The sequence below is a fragment of the Sycon ciliatum genome, chromosome 4 (assembly GCF_964019385.1).
Source record: "Sycon ciliatum chromosome 4, ocSycCili1.1, whole genome shotgun sequence".
Classification (NCBI taxonomy): domain Eukaryota; kingdom Metazoa; phylum Porifera; class Calcarea; order Leucosolenida; family Sycettidae; genus Sycon; species Sycon ciliatum.
Window position 1 is genome coordinate 32,601,893 of NC_088646.1, and position 17,130 is coordinate 32,619,022.

A 17,130-nucleotide genomic window follows, 5' to 3' on the forward strand; every position below is an offset into this window, starting at 1 on the left:
GAATATTTGTTTCTAATTATTTTTAGACAATAGTGAGTTCGAGTAGAGAGAGAGTAACGTTGTTGTTCAGGACAATGCCGAAGTTTCCTGCTTCACAACCGCGACAGCGCAATGTCGAAGTGGTAAAGTTCTGTAGCCAGGCACCTAAGAGATATTCCAGACCACCCCGTCCTCGTGAGGATGTGTCGAAGCCAGAATCAGATTTGGATATTTCCTCTATGCATCAGGATATAAGTAGTTTTGTCAGTGCCAATTTACAAGGTCGAGACAGATCTAAGTTCGACAAGGGAAGACTACGCCATCTGGGTGCAGCTGAAGCAAAGCCACAGAAAATGCCTTTCAAGATGGCTGTTGGGATAAAACGTGCCCGTGAGGCGCGCCAGCGGAAGGAAGAAGAGATGGCAAGGCTTGCAGGAAACAAGCAGGTATTATCATTATTATTTTGTATTTGAATAATCATGGGGGATACAATAAACGGACAAATGGCAATGAATAAAACAAAGAATTGTGCAGTCATAACAATGTTGAAAATTTATGCTAGTTTCCAAAACATTTTCTTGTGACACTTTTCAGTGGAAATTCGTCAACTCAATTATGGTTGAAATTTAACGAAATATAGTTCTTAAAGCCGATTCATACTTCATTTCGCGTACGGGAAAGTCATTGCTTTCCCGTACGCGAAATAGTTGAGCTCAGATCAACTTTTTCGCAACGCGTTTCCTGTATGTGAAATGAAGTATGAATCGGCCTTTAGACCTAGGGCGGCGCGTTTGGTTGGCACGATCTACAGTTGTGCTCGGTGAAATCCGACCCAAAGTGCATATTTGACACTCTCAACTTGCATGGCCCTTGACGCCCTGGAAGTGTCACAAATGCGGCTGGACGCACACATGTACGAACACAGTGATGTGAACGGAACTGGTCCAGGGAGTCAGTTTTGCACTTTGGGTCGGATTTCAGTGAGCGCAACTGTAGAACAGAATCGACCGGCTGGTGCACATGGATCAGGATCATGGCAACCAAACGCTTCTTCAGAAACAGAGTATGTTTATGTGAAAAGTTCACCAAACATGGTTGCATTCATGACCATTTGTATGAGTCACCATTGTCATTTTCGTACGGTTACAACAGGTGCATGCCAAATGCAACCCAAAAGCGTATGCACGTGATCATTTTTGGACCAAAATCGATGTTCCGGCCAGTTAAAACTGCTCTGGCTGCTTCACCCTCGAGGCTGGAGCAAGCAGAACATGTTCTGGCCAACCCAGAGCAGGTGCAGTCCCAACCAAGCGCGCTGTTCTGGTGAATCCTGTTCTAGGTTGTACCAACGGCACTCGTCCTAAGCCGTACGGGCGATTTTTGAGTTTTTAGGCATTTAAATGTGTAGAAATCTGACCACCTGTTAGCCATAACGGGTGGTCAGATTTCTAAGCTTCCGCTGTGCTGTGTGTCTCGTCGCACACTGTACACTCTGATGTGCCTTTCAACTCACATCCCTAGTTACTACACGTACACCCATACCATGAGTGTCTGATGCCCCCCCCCCCCCCTCGATAAGGAACCGGAAGCGTTCTGTGTTTGGTCCGGTCCGTTCATGCATGTGTATGGTATGGGCAATAGGAGAACAGCCGACTCCTGATATAGCGAACACCATTGTGCAGGAGAATTAGTTCTTTGTAGTCAAAGTTTGTTATAACAGAAATGCACTCGCACTATACATGTAGCAAGTCACGACCGACATGTGCCCTGTGACAGTATGACTGCACTTGGTTTACATGCAGCCCTACAAGATTTGTTTCGTTATAAACGAAAACTGTTCGCTACAAAAGGGTCAATTTTGTATGGGTTCAAACAGGGACGTGGACAATGGTTCGCTATATCACGTATGCGAGTTCGTTATAAGTGGAGTCCGCTGTTTTTTTATTTGCTTCTGACTTGTTCTCGGATGTATTTCTTGTGTTACTAGGTGCAAGCCAAGAGCAAGCGACGTCGCCTGAAGGAAGAAAGCAGAGGAAGAAAGAAGCAGCATGCAAAGAAAACGCCACGCAGGTATGGTGATATTCCTTCTATTCCCCTTAGAATCGTTTTTATGCAATGCTAAAGTGTTCTTCTAGGGCTGCTGACTGAGTAATGAAGAGATACAAGAGTTGCTTAGAGAAATGGAGTTGAGCTCGGCGTGACGGAAATAATGTTTTTCTGTGTTCGAATTGTGCAATGCGTAAAAGAGGTTCACTGACTCGTGAAGAAGGTGCGCTTTGATTGCCGTGGCAATACAGTAGCAACTGAAACAGCAACAGAAATACGGGCACAACTGTACGGACACTAGATTCTACACGGCAGTTCACGCACGGCCATCTAATAAGATGGCGGCCATAATATGCATGAATCTGGTGTACCTGCTCGTTTTATTAATTCAAGTGATATCATCAAAAACGGATGGAATTGAGAAAAAAACGCAAACTATTGCCGGATTTTAGTGAGTGTTTCGGGTGTTTGGCAGGGAAACAAAGAGCCAAAGTCGATCGTGCTCAGCAAGAGCAAGACAAGTTAGTCAGGGGAAATAAAATAAGAAGGATGAGAAAGATGAGAAAGACAAGAGTTCTTGATGCAGGTTATTAAAAACACAGGAAGCGCATGTAGTATTAGTATTTTCTTTTGGTAGTGAAGCGATGCTCAGGCAACAGTCCATCACACCAGACGATATGCTACGGCTCTGGTTCAAGGTAGTCGAGCAAGCTGCAAAAAGGAGGACAAAGAAGGACAGGACAGTGCAGATAATGAGTGGCTACGCTCGAAGACTCTTCAAAGTGGAAATGCAGTCCTACCTTGATTGCAGTTATTTCTCCACCCGGCGCTGAACAGAGGTCGCAACTGCTTTTGCGAGGTGAGCCTCCGCAACACCTTCCAGCCTTCGCAACTCCGACGGGATGGAGGCATATGTCCGCAGCAGATAATTGTACTCTGCATGGATCGACTCGGCTCCTTGCTCGGCAAGAAGGCCCAGTCCGACACGTACGCGCATCATGCTGGGAGCAACATGCTGCGCTAACAAATGCAGCTTCGGTGTTATGTGGGCCATGTTGCGTGCCACCAGCTCGGACCTGGCGAGGGCGATGAAATCTCTGATGTTGCCACTCAGATCTTGAACTTCTTGGTCAGTCACCTTTAGCAGAACAGAAGCGGAGCAGATAGAACACAGCGAAGCTCTGCACTGGATATTTTGGATCAAGTCGCCTTCACGAGCAAAGTCTCCATGAAGAATTCCCAAAGTCACTTGTGAACAGTATCCACGTGCGAGCAAGTTATGGAATCATGTCAGCGGAAGTAGAACTGTGAAGTCTCATAAGATACCACCATGAGCAGCAGGAAAATGGTCTTAGTATCTGAAGTACTTCTTATCCAGCATAATTCAGTATGGATCTATACACTGCATAATTCAGTATGGATCAATACACTGCATAATTCAGTATGGATCAATACACTGCATAATTCAGTATGGATCAATATACTGCATAATTCAGTATGGATCAATACACTGCATAAGTCAGTATGGATCTGTACACTCGTGCTCTGGACAATGTGTGTTCTAACCAAGAGTATGGCAGAGTGCGCACTAAGTCCACTGTGCTCTGAGCGTTGACGTGTCTTGACAAACTTACTATATTACAATGGTTGAGCGATGCCGTACACCGAGCATACCCAGCAAATAGCTGCCTGTACCTCTGCTGGACGGCTGTAGCGTCCGGGAGAAGGCTAGGGCACCGATGCTCAACCACGGACACAGGAGCAGCTGTGAGCGGCATGATGATCTCATCTGTGAGCCCTTTGTGTACATGGTTGCCTATGAAGGCTCCGCCGTGATACGCCTGCCGCGGAGTGTAGTGCTGCTGCAGGATCGGCTCAATGCTCGTCTCGCATGGTCCGCTCAAGTCTTTCTCATTCGACGCCGCTTGCACCTGCTGCAAGAGTCCATCAGCACCTGCGCTGAGCCTGCGCTCATCAACCACGGCCGCTTTCCACTGATCTTGTATGTTGGCGCACACATCTGCCAGATTCTGACCGGCGACACCTTGCTCCGCACCATGCAGCGCGACAACGTTTAAATGCTCCTGGAGAGTGGCTGCCTGCTTGAATTTCTCCCTCACCTGATCCATCTGCTGCCGGTGCTCAGCATGGAGCTCGGCTAGCTGCACCATCTTGTCACTGTCACCTGGCGCTAGCGCAGCGCCTGCTGTCGTGACCAGCTGCGCATCAAGCGAACGAACATCACGGAGCAGGCAGTCGAACAACAGTGAGTAAATTCCAAGGTCGGGGTGGAGGGCAGGCAGCACTGCGTCCTCGACTGGGATTGGCAGGATAGGTGGCCGGATAACATTGTTGTAATGTTTGGCGTTGCTGATGTTGCCGCCTGCAGCTGTAAACCTTGCGAGGTCGGCTCCCAGTGACTCCAGGGATCGAGGGGTTCTGTCGTTCTCATCCCGCTCGTTGCTGGGCAACTCCATGGCTTTCTTTGTGCAGTGGCAGTGCAGGCAGGGTCGCACACCACTGGAGCCGGACAGGCCGTAATTGCTCGTTTGAAACTCGTAGTCTCCAAACAAATAGAAATACAGCCTTTTGCCGTTCCACTCCCCGCTGGCTATCAGTTCCTTTAGCTGTGGGCGGTAGATTTTCAGTGCTGTTTCTGTGTTGGCTGCTGTCTCCTTTGCATTAATTAAATATGCAGAGCGGAATTGTGCGCTTCTGTAAATAATGTATTCTCAATAATGATGCTCAATGCCTACCTATCTCTCTCAGCTCGGATGTTCTCCCTTTCGTACGATCGCTAGCGGATGTTGACGACACCTCTCCAACCGTTACCCGCTTATAAACTTGTGCCCGGCCACGTTGACTCTGACGTACTGCAAGGGTTCCGTCGCACTGTCTTGCCTTGACCAGATGCCCAATCAACTGGTCAGTGGTATCGCCTTTCAGCTTGGATGGTGAGGAGGCCAACACTTGGGCAACCGTCGATGAGCGCGATACCGTGTTTAAGCGGGTGGTAGCAGGAGGCTCGGGTGTGCTGGGACGCACGGTGGGGGGAACTACTTGTGTTCTACATGTACTCGTATTTGTCACTGACATTCCTACTGCTGTGGTTGCTGTCGTTCCTATCGCTGTTGTTGCAGCGGTGATGGTAACGGTGGGTGCAGTAACGGTTGCTGTCGAAACAAGCTCGCTAGATTTCTGGCGTTTTGTGTCCCTGTGACAGCTCCACTGATTTTATATCCTGCTTTCCGCTTCGGAGGTCTGCCTCCTTTCGATTTTGTAGCATAACGGGTGCATACTGTGCACTTTCAACGTGTGTGTGTGTGTGCAACCCATGTTACAAGCTCGCCACAGCCACCACCACAAGCCTCTGACCCGCTGCAACGTCTCTCTAATGCGTTCTTGCATAACCTACATATGTATTTAGGATGCACATCATCATCATCCTGGCCAACATCAATTTTCAGGGCCGTCTGCAGTAAATGTTTGTAGTTGGCGACCGCGTACTTCGTTGTCTGGGTCAGGCTCAATATCTTGTGGCCACCAACCCGACAGCTTGACTGCAAGATGGCTCGATGCACGTCCATGAGTGAATAGTGTCTGTTCAAATCACACAAAAAGTTCGGAAATGGGTGACGAGTGACTTTTGTTTCCAAGCAGTAACTTGGAATGAATTTCAAATTTTTGGGTAGACGAAGAGTGCTTCCACCTGTAAAAACTCACCAACAACCCCCCCCCCCCCCCCCAAAACTCCACGACGGATGATTATCCGCAATAGCCTATTCCTCTACACGGCATCCTCGCATCGATCGCCAAACAGGAAAAACCTCGCGCAGCGCAGGACGAGAGGATGGAGGAGACGCATGGAAAAGGCATCAAAACGTTCCTTGATGATTCCCGGTCTCGGAAAACCGATTTCCTTAGACTAACAGCATCGAAGTAAGTCAGGAAGGCCTTGATTCGTATCAATTTTGGCCCAACTTTTTAGATAATTGGGATACGAGAAATTTGAAAATTTGAAAATCTGTGACTAGCGGCGGCCATATTAGATTGCCAGCACTCGGATCACTTGAACAGCCGTGCCTACGTCTTTTCTTTTTTTGCTATGGTGGATCCTTGTTTGGGACAGTGCAATCCCGAAGCTGTCCACAAATCAAACAGCCTGGACTTGTGTAAACGAATCCAATCTGCGAATCTTCACGAAACTCTAACGCAGGCCCGACCCATTGACTCATCTGATATGAAACAAACGAGTCACTGAACCTCTCTATTATCATGACTCATCAAACGTTTGGGCCCTCTTTGTCCAGGAGTTCCCGACATAATAAGCATTATTTTGAGTAAGACCATTTTGAAGCACACATAGTGTTTCAGTTGTCTACGTTGTAAAGCACTGCAATGTGAAAGGCATGCTCTGAAGTAGATACACACACACATGCTTTCTCCTTAGCTTTTTATATTATCTCTTAAACTGTCACCAGCAAATCCTATAATAATTATAATTATAGGATTTGGTTTTTGGCTGAAGGGTTTTGCTTAACAACCTATGCAAATTGATGAAAATTAATGGGTTTCATGAGGTGTTTGGAACTGTTTTCCATACACTTCCGTAGGAATAATCCAAATTAAGGCGATCGGCCAATTTTCAGGGTGAAACTTCCGCTGTAGTACAGCTAAAAGCACTAGATATGCCAACCTGTGGCAGTGCTCCCCAATCAATCATAGACATCTATGCATTGTATCTATGTACTTATTCAGCATACTAAGCATTCTATCATCATCTGCATCCATTACCACACTCTGGATATTGTAGAACACTCAAATCCTATATATAGAATCCGACAAAAAACTGACATATCCTCTCCAAAACGGCCCTATAACTCAAGTGATAATAACTGGCACTCTTGAAAACTTCTGAAGAGAACCTACTGATACTGCCCTAACACATTACGATACAATTTAGGGCGGAAGCATGGTCATTATTATTTGAAAAATTTCAAAAACTCCCTATATATAGGATTTGACAGTTTAAGAGATAAAGCAATTATTTGTCTTTCTCTCCCCTCGTTGGCCTGTAGGAGTACGTAGCGTCTTTTCTGTTTGGAACCTCTGCTGAAGCAAACGACTTTGTAGTGGAAAGGCCAGCGGCTACATGAAGTTGGCCAAGCGGAAATGCAGTGCCAACAGCGACTGAGGCAGCAAACCGAGCTACCTGCCGGAAGTCACAGGAGGACTTTGAAGACCCTGGAGCTGCTGTGTGTCCCAGTACAAGTAGGAACACAAGTAACCACTGCTAACTTAGATGAAGGTAGCATGTATCCTATGTGGTTGCCGTGCCAGCCAACTCCGGCGAGTGCAAATCAACGCCACCGTATGCCGATCATCAATATGGCATTAAATATTTTGTTTAGTGTCTGCCCTAATCGGCAAATGTACAGAACAATCAATTCAATGGCAATCGAAATAAAAAGATTCTTTTGGTGAGCAGCTAAGTCTATTTACTGCAGTGACAGACTAGCTAAGGCTATCAAGTGAAAGTTATGCTAGTCATGTGAGAAGTATGCAAGATAGAGAACATGACACTAGAATAACACTGTCAGCTGTTTCAACTGGTTAATTATTGCCTGTGCAAAATGCATGCTGGTTCTATACGTATGATGGTCTGCTGTGTTTTTTTTTGCTCATCTATGGACGGATTCTCAACGGTCTATGATAATTTGTGTTTTTTGGTTTGTGCTTTGTTCATCCCTTTAAATACTAGCTTTTTTATACATTAGCTGACTTCCTTCAACCTAACATCTCTGCCCTCATTGCTGAAGCTTGTACAGACAAGTGGTGACACAAATGATAGGCTGAGCGGCGCTTCTTGGACTGCTATTGCTGCTACAGCTGGGTCAGAGTACGCTGACCGCTTGCTCCATGATGCCGTGCGCCGAGTTGCTCTGCATGTGGCTTATGGCCTGGAAGATGGTGCTCAGTGCGCGGAACTTGCGGATGTTGACCAGACTGATCGGCCGGCGCTCATCACTGTCGGAGTTGCTCGCCGCCGCTTCCGGCGATACGGTGTCCGTCTGGTCCTTCTCAACAGCTTGCATATCGGCAACTATAACGCCTACAAAGGCAGCAGACACACATGAATGCGTAAATGATCAGTGTTCACTCATTGAGAGATTGCAAACTGCGATACCGTACATGTACAACTGGTACAAATACCGCATCATGTCCAAACGCACACTGTGTATTGCCTGACACTATTCCATCCAAAGGGGATTCCCCTGGCCAGCACCGGACTTGCACAGGACTTAGTGAATGACTTATCACGAGTGCACTGTACAAGTACTGCGTGTGATTGTCTTACCGAGTATAGGAATAGCAAACTTGTCCTGATTGGCATCGAGCGCCTCCCGATAGACAGCGTAGTCGTTGGCGTAGGAGCAAAACTTGACAAGCTCCACAAGAGCGGCTGCCCCACTGCTCGAGTCCATCTGCAGTCAACACATTCAAACAATTGGACACACTTCTGAGTTCACCACTGTAACATCATGTAGGTAATGGCCCGGTCACATTGTGGCGAAACAAAATAATAGAGTGATTGTAATCCGAATCTCCATTGTAACTTGACGCAAGAGCAGCGAAATCGAGGTTTGCCGCTGCTAGAAAAAAGCAAGGATGGACTGCGCTGTTCTGCTCCTAATACTGTAATAGGAGCTTGATGCTGGTACTCACTGGTTTGGTAGTTTTCATCTCGATATCAAAGTTCTGAGTGGCCACGGACAACAACAAAACTTCAAAGAACGATTGCAAGGATTTAACGGAAGCTGTTGGCTATACCGTGGTGAAGGGATTGGAAGGAATTCATGATTGGAATTCCGCTTGACGCTCAAAGTGAATTTTGAATTGTCACTCTCCCCATATGTAGTGTAATTGCGCTTTTAAAATCCTGAACAGTTTTCTTTCATAGTCAGGCTCTGGACATTTGTCGCAGTCTGACCTGGCCATATATACTGGAAGAGCTGCCCAACACAATGTACATTATTGTACAGCATCAAATTCATTTCTCGCTACCCTCATAAGAGATTGCATCACAACAGTGCATGACCAGCTGGCGCTCTCTCATGCTGGATAATTTACACATGTGCGGCATGGCAACTACACGTACAGTCCATGACAATACTCATTCCACCGACCACACGGACTCCAACACTCGTTTAGCTAACGTTAGTCAGTTTGCACGGCACTCACCATGTCTGATTCTACCTTCTCCTGGCCAAGCTTGAGAACCAGTGCACTGACAAAGGTGTACAGCGAGTGGTAGTTGTGTAGATCAAGCAAATGCTGGAGCACAGAAGGCAAACAGAACATGACTGTTGGATAGATTTGTGAAATACAGTCGACTCCTGATATAACCAACACCATTGTGCAGGAGAATTAGTTCTTTTTAGCCAAAGTTCTGTATAACATAAATGCACTTACACTGTGTGCTCAATCTGGGACATGGACAACGGTTCGTTATATTATCAAGAAATTTGCTATATGCGAGTTCTTTATAGATGGAGTTGACTGTATGTGATTGAATTGCATTTGCAGTCCGGCGGCTGAAATCTAGCGCATCTTCCGGCAAAGCAATTGTTATGGTATTTTCAGCATGATCCTTGACTATAATATGATGTATGTTCAGCTATTCTCATGTAACTCAAACACCGCTGCCTTGTGTCATCTATTCCATCACGCCCTCAGCACAAGGTAAACAGCAAGGACGAGCTGGTATTAAAGTTTTATCTCCCAAACTCGAGCATTAAACACTGATTGGTAGCAGTAACAAGCTATAGGCAGGAATAGACCTGGAGACTTGAAGCAACTACAAGATGATGGGATTTTGAATTCACTGTTACATGTAGTTAACAGTAGTAGCAGCAGCTTTCAGCTACTGTCGTGGACATGGAAATCCGGTCGCACGTCTAGCGGCCCCAGGTCGCTGGCCATGCAGCCGTGGATAAGCGGTACACACGCATTAATGCGCTGAAGCGTGCTGGTACTAGTGCCTAGTAGTGGTAGCATCGGATCAACATGTGCACTGCACGCAGCGTTCTGTACGCGCTGAGGGCGCCGGCCCGGGTCAATCGACTGGACTTCCATGTCCACGACAGTAGTTAAAGGAATTCTAGCCATTCAGCATTCTTAACCTTCACTATTGAGATCTTTATGATCGAAACAGCTGCACAGAGGAAATATATTTGCCAGTATCTACAACAACGTGGAGTCATGTTGCTAGTATGAATGAGGTTGGCCAAAGAGGCGCAGTCATGTTGCTAGTAGGAATGAGGTTGGCCAAAGAGGCGCATGTGGTGGAGGTAGAACTAATCCATAGATACAATCATGTTGTTACTGGTGACAGTCGGAAGGTTTGGCAAACTGCCGTAAAAGTGCTCAACGTGCAGAGCGCAGACCTTGTTCACATGCTAGTAGATACCTGTGAGATGTTGACAAAGAAACGCAGGCACGCTGATGCATACGCAGTGTCAGTGGTCTCAGCTATAGCTGACGTGATACAGTTGGAAATCTGTGCAGTTCAGAAGAAAGAAACAAGCAGATTTTCAGCAAAATGTAGGCACCAAGAGTCTTTAAAAAAGCATGTTTAGTCAGTAGTCGTATTTTAAATGTCGCTTTTCTAAAAGAGAATGAACTCCATGCTGCACTGTTATTCTAGTGCTTATACTTTGAATGAGTTCCATGGGTGTTAGTTGGGTGTTAGTTGGGGACACACACACACACACACACAAACACACACACACATACATACACACGCGCGCACGCACGCACACACACACATACAAACACACACACACATACGCACACACACACACACACACACACACACACACACACACACACACACACACATACACACACACATACCTCTGCACTGTAGTTGAGAAAGTTGTCAAAGTTTGGTGCATCCTCTCCCCTTGCAGCTGCAAACCACTCCTTCCTCTGATCAACACAAACAAAAAACAAAAAAAACAAGTACAGAAATGTAAACATACACTTATGGACCTCCCAACACACCATGAGGAGCAGTGTTCATTGAGGTTATCTGAGTTGAGAGATGCGCAGCGCAGTGAGCGGGATTATGCTGCACCCTAACGCTATGAGCAGTCCACCCCTTACAAATGAACTACTAGCATCACTAAAATAAGTCACTGATTCAGTGTAGGATTGTGACTGCTTACAGGGATGGACCGCTTACTGGGCGATAGATAATATTGTTAAAATTGCGGATAAAAATCTACAGTACTCGGCTTGCCGGGTAATCAACAGCAGCCTGCCAAACAGCATACAGGGTAAAGACTCTATCAACAGCAGGGGCGTCGCACACGGTACGGTCACTACGGTATTGACCGTACCACTTTTTGCCCCCGATACCCTGTGAATTAACAAAATACACTGATCTGGGATCGAAAAATCCAAAATTTTCGGCTCAGCAACCACTACCCCACGAGTAAATTGTACTTCAGATGGCTGACCGTACCACACTAAAATACCTTCCGACGCCCCTGAACAGTGCACAGTAACTCACTGCTGAGCTTACCATGACTTTGCCGAACTGCTGCCAATCCAGCTGTGTGATGATTCTGGCTATTTCTTCCGGAGGCTTGGTGGACTTGAGCTAAATTTCACAAAGGTCATTGGCACGGCACGTGGACACACACACGCGCGCACGCACACACACACACACACACACACACACACACACACACATATATACACACATATTATAAATGTACAATATTGCTTTTCGTGAAGGCTGTCCTTCTCCAACCGGGGCCTTCAACCAGAAAAGTGCATTCATGGAGTGCATGTGGCCATGGGAGCATTAGGTACATGTATGTACAGGGCACTCCAGCAAGAACACTAAAGTAAAGTAGTGGTACGGGTATGCGAATGTTGTCAAGATGGTGAGTCATCCGAACTGCCTATGTCCATGGATTCGCTTGAGCTAGTGCATCGCCATGCCGTCACATTGCCAAAGCTCTCAGCTGATGATGTAATCGCTTAACCTCCATAGGAGACAATAGACACATCTGGTGTCACTGAGCTAGACATAATATGAGTGGTACCCATCTTTCTCCTTAAGAATTCCGCTGCCAAAGTCAGTTACTAAATCCCAAATATGAGTTCTAAGTAAACATAGACAATGTGATGCGGTCACTGAGCAGCCAGTTACAAGAGACTGAATTACCTGTGGCTCAAACTCCAGCCAGTGCTTTGCTCGGGCACATGCCTCTGCCGACGTGTCGATCAAAGCGGCTTGCTGATGCGCAAAGTAATCGTCGACGTCAGTGTCCCTGTCACTCTCCTCCATCTGACGGCCGCGCGACGGCTCACCAGCGGATAGCAGGCCCAAACCGCCGCCACGCAGGTGATGTACTTGCATGCGTGTGGATGAGTAGGTGCTGTAATCAGCGGTCAGCGAGGATTTGACGGACGAATATGCATTGCACTTTCTGATCAAGGCAAGCATGTGCCGATGAGCCGATGGAAACATTCTGGAGTGGGACAGAACAAACTATGATGCCAACAAACAAAGCTACAGACAAGAAAGTGCACTACACATGCCATGTTTTCGGACATCCGAGAAGAAGCCGTGTAGTTGGACGTTGGCACCACTCGCATGTGTTCTTTTACATCATATGTGTGCCTCTGACTACTCACTTGAATTTTGGATCAACAGTCTTTAAGATAATACTGCAGACTAACTTGTATACCTTTTAACGCACATACTTGTTAATCTCCCAGGCATAACGTCCGCATTTCCATTGTGTATGCCCTGCATTCAACCTACAGTGAAACCGCTCACGGGACTTTAAAAATGTGGTCTCTGTTACCAGGTGGTCTCCTTATCCAGAGTCTTTCGACTGGAAATAGCATCCCTTGATGTTGGTTGCAGTGGTCTTCCGAGACTGGTGGTCGCTTTATCCGAGTGGCCGCCTTGACAGGTTTTACTGTACTAAAATCATGTGACATGTACCATGCACATGTACACCTACCTATCTATGTCGGTCAGCATTCTCGAGAAGTCCTCCTGCCGCAGTAGACTGGCGCCATCATAGCGTAGCCAGGCTCTCAGCGCAGAGCACACCCTGTACACAAGAAAGCAAGTTCATTCGGTACAACAGGTCTTATGCATTCGGGGGCTGGTCAGGTAAGAAAAACCCCACACTGCATGGCAACATTTTCCGTGATAGACGATCTACAAACTGTTTCATGGCATTGCTGTTCATCACAACGGGAAAACCGAAATGCTGTAGGCACATAGCAATCAGTGTCTGCTACGTTCTAAACTAGGGTCTAGCACTGTGTCGTGACCCGCACGTCATCTGTCCATGTTACTGCGGCTGCTAGAAGACAAAACGGAGATTGCTTTTATGCAACAGAATTCAAAGCCAAGGTATGAACTCAACCATTGCCATGCTAAAGTACAAGCAGAATATATCCATCCGGAAGTACTTTTCATCTTTTCGGTCCAAACAACTTACCACTGCATAAGCCAGCTAACAGCAACTTTCTATCGAATTAAATGTAAACAGATTGGGTCCTTTGCGGAAGGACATTTCGACAAGGCTAATAACAGTCTTGGAATGGGACAGAGCGTTCCAAATCTATTATAATGTTCTTGATTTTCATTTTGATCAAACTGTGACACTTCCACACAGTGATAACACACTGTACAAGTACCTTAGCTGCACGGGAATAATCACATTGCTCATGTAGTCTTGCTTCTCTGTGACATCCTCCGGCACTTGAGTGTTGAACCTACACCAGTATCCATGTGATACATTGCAAGAGAGAGGGAGAGAGGGAGAGAGGGGGGGGGGCGGAGGGAGAGAGAGAGGGGGGGGGGGGGGGCGGAGGGAGAGAGAGAGAGAGAGAGAGAGAGAGAGAGAGAGAGAGAGAGAGGGGGGGGGGGGGGGGGGAGGGAGGGAGAGAGAGTTCAGTACATAAACTAATAACTTTCGCGGAGGAGAAAAGAAACAGAGTTTGGTATTGCATGAGGAGAAAGGTGTACCAACAACAAGAGCGGCATATGCCTGTGTGATATCCATGCAGAAATGTGCTGATTTCCCAAGTGTAGGGCATACAAAGGCGGACTACTGAGATTGCTCTAGAAGTCCAGGGATCATGTATGCACACAGCATACATCAGGCTGTAATTCACTACGGCACACCATCATTCTCATGTAGGCCATGGTCAGGAATCCCAGAGTTGAGAAGCCATTGGTAAGAAAACAAGCTTCCATACCACCAAACAGCTGGGCAGCCACCGTGTGTACGCATACTATTATAGTTCCTACCTTGCCAATAGCTCCTCCAAGAACTGCTCCGGTGTCATGAACAGGTGGAATGTGTTGTAGAATACCTGCGCGAACTCCGTGTCTGTACATGTAAGCAGCACCCAGCAGCAAAGGCCACACATTACACAGTGAGTACTGAATACTACTGTACTACTACAATGATTACGGGGGGGGGGGGGGGGGGGGTATGGCTTATCTTCTTGTCCAGTGGCTCCACTGAGGGATCATCGGGCATGGTGTGGGATGTACATATATGCCCCGCTTTGCATTGTGATTTTCACCATGCAGCCAGGAGCCAGCACGTCCCTCAGGACCAGACTAGTTACGAGCTTTGTGAGCAAGACATAGAACAGCATCAGTGCTGAGGGCAATTGTCAGATAGCAGGCCAAGGTGATTGGGATAATCTTTGGAGGCTACGACCAGCAAGGCACATGCGCAATGCTCTGCAACTTACCAACTACCTTGTGGTAGGTCAGTCGCTGGACCAGTCGGCTTATGCTTCCTGCACGTACTCGGCGAGGGTCTTTCCCCATGGATCGTGCAGCCTGCGGGAAACAGCCAGTTATACACAGTGTGCATATGCTTAGTTTGTTAGTTTATTTTAAAATTAATTAGCCAGGGCAAAATTACAAAAATTAAAAATTAAAACAGGGAGAAAAGCAAAGCATAGAGTCAGTTTAGAGCTGGGTTTGCATGCAATACTATCAGTAGGGACAACTCAGTTCAAGGCACATGTGTTGTGACTAGCTTGCTCAGTATTGTAGCCACATGTACAGTTGTGGAAAATGTTCAGCTATTGCAGGCACATATACATGAGTGTACAGTTGTGGAACAGTTTAGGCCGCAAACCAAATACACAGCATCAGTTATTCGGCCTCAGTCCATGTATCTGAACCACTTGCAAATTGCCTCATCGGGAGAAAAGCTTTGTGGTACATGAATTCGAAACACATTCTTTGAAGCCGTCCCACCGACCGTGAGCAGTAACTCATCCTGCAATCAATCAGCATTCCCTTGGGAACTGTGGGGAGGGAGAGCGAAGGCAAATGAAGATTACCTGTGCGGCTTCAAACAGTAGCTCATCATCTTCTCGATCTTCTGCCGGCTGCAAGGATAGCAATCACACAAGAATCACAATGCATACGTCAAAAGATCAGACCATATCCAAAACCTGTTGTGAAAGGAGTTGAAAATGGGACATACGTCACATTCTCTCTTCCCGCCTATGGGTTGATATTAGTGTGTGTGTGTATGTATGTGTATGTGTCATGACCCGGATCATACTCGTTGTGAAAGCGACCACGCATTGAGTTCAGCAGCCAAAGCTAGACTCCGAAATATTCCTGAGTTCTGTAAGAACCATGATTAGTCCTGCGAAGGATTTGGCACTTTGGTTAGTTGAGCAATCATGGCTTACAACTCGTGGCCTAGAGCCACAAAGTGTTGTCGTACATCGGCAACACCTTCAGTACAAGCCGTCAGCTTTGTACTCACTACACTGTTGAGCTTGAGGGGACCACGCTTAGTCCTGCAAGGGAGCTGATACCTTTGTTAATTGAGCAAGAGTGGCGCCTCTTCTCGTGTCGTAAGACGCAAAGGGTCAATAGTACTTTGCGTACTCTAGACCCCAGGCCCGTTGGAGGGAACACGGCATTGCCGTCTGCTGCTATGTTTGGGGGAAGAGCCCATATTGGGTGAAGCCACAATTACAAGAGCGACACAGCTACGCTTCCCGCCTGCTGCAATGCATCCCAGTCCACCGGATCGCGGACCAAGATCATGCCAGCATTTGGAGATCACTGATGTTCACATTTGGGTGAGCGGGCTCCCCGTATTGATCTTTGTACTATATTCTAGTTTGGCTGATTGCATATATTGCACCACTGTTTGGAATATAGAAATAATCCTTACGCATTCTTGCCGCTGTATACTTTTGATCACATAATGTAGCATATAATAAGGAGCTGTTTTGCTAACATTCATCCTCGATTCTCGACTCTTGACTCTCGGGGAGCTCACTACTCTCTCGACTCTCGGGGAGCTCACTACTCCTCTGACTCTCTCCTGCTTTGGGTCTTTTGACTCTTCACGCTTGATCTTCGATCTAGCTTTGCAATGGTTGAATAAACACTGTTCAAGTGGAATAAGAAACCTGTCGTTCTGTGTGAGCTAGCTAACTTGGATGGCGACTCATGATATTGGTCGTCTACCTGGGGAGCCACTAGACTGATCTAAGCCAAGTCACAAACCCGCCAACGTGCGGCCATGACATATGTATGTGCGTGCATGCGCACGTGTGTGTGTGTGTGTGTGTGTGTGCGTGTGTCTGTGTGTGTCTGTGTGTGTGTGCGCGTGTGTAGATGGATATGTTTAAAAAGGCAGGCACAATACTCGTTGGTCTAGGTTCTTACATAGAGCCTGGATTGGCGCCGTTTCAGGTTAGACCCAGCTTCATCTTGTTGATTTGGACCTGGCATGTTCTTCTGGACATCAAAACAGGAGAAAAAGTAGCAGCATAGGACTGAGTCAAATCAGGCTACAGGGTGGCTCCTTTGCTAGGTCTCATGCCGCTGAGACAACTTATCAGAGCAAGGCCGGTGAGATGATCTCACCGGCCTTGTTCTGCCCCCCCCCCCCTCATAATCTTCACATTTCACTAATTGTAACAATGTTTTTGTATCACAGCGCATACACCTACAAAAAGAAGGGAAAGAAAACAAGAGTACAACAGTGGGTGCAATATCATCAGTGA

The 17,130-nt window shown here is 46.8% G+C and overlaps 2 protein-coding genes across 3 annotated transcripts in view; one reads left to right on the forward strand and one right to left on the reverse strand.

Moving 5' to 3' along the window:
* Window positions 1-7,873, forward strand: LOC135815715 (uncharacterized). Its single transcript, XM_065329048.1, has 3 exons — window positions 1-425; window positions 1,967-2,049; window positions 7,104-7,873. The coding sequence occupies exons 1-3, from the start codon at window positions 75-77 to the stop codon at window positions 7,111-7,113; spliced, it is 444 nt and encodes a 147-aa protein (XP_065185120.1). The 5' UTR covers window positions 1-74; the 3' UTR covers window positions 7,114-7,873.
* The window catches only part of LOC135815714 (uncharacterized), a 22,430-nt gene continuing 12,702 nt past the window's right edge, over window positions 7,403-17,130 (reverse strand). Inside the window, exons 19-31 of one of the 2 annotated variants that reach the window (XM_065329047.1) lie at window positions 16,790-16,858; window positions 15,436-15,483; window positions 14,833-14,923; window positions 14,378-14,459; window positions 13,762-13,839; window positions 13,074-13,166; window positions 12,266-12,572; window positions 11,615-11,692; window positions 10,942-11,016; window positions 10,496-10,585; window positions 9,268-9,360; window positions 8,384-8,510; window positions 7,403-8,137 (exon numbers count right to left, since the gene is read on the reverse strand). In XM_065329047.1, the coding sequence (XP_065185119.1) occupies window positions 7,920-8,137; window positions 8,384-8,510; window positions 9,268-9,360; window positions 10,496-10,585; window positions 10,942-11,016; window positions 11,615-11,692; window positions 12,266-12,572; window positions 13,074-13,166; window positions 13,762-13,839; window positions 14,378-14,459; window positions 14,833-14,923; window positions 15,436-15,483; window positions 16,790-16,858 (1,449 nt within the window). In that variant the 3' untranslated portion in view covers window positions 7,403-7,919. Of the gene's footprint in view, window positions 8,138-8,383; window positions 8,511-9,267; window positions 9,361-10,495; window positions 10,586-10,941; window positions 11,017-11,614; window positions 11,693-12,265; window positions 12,573-13,073; window positions 13,167-13,761; window positions 13,840-14,377; window positions 14,460-14,832; window positions 14,924-15,435; window positions 15,484-16,789; window positions 16,862-17,130 lie in introns of both variants that reach the window. The other variant, XM_065329046.1, reaches the window with a different exon arrangement.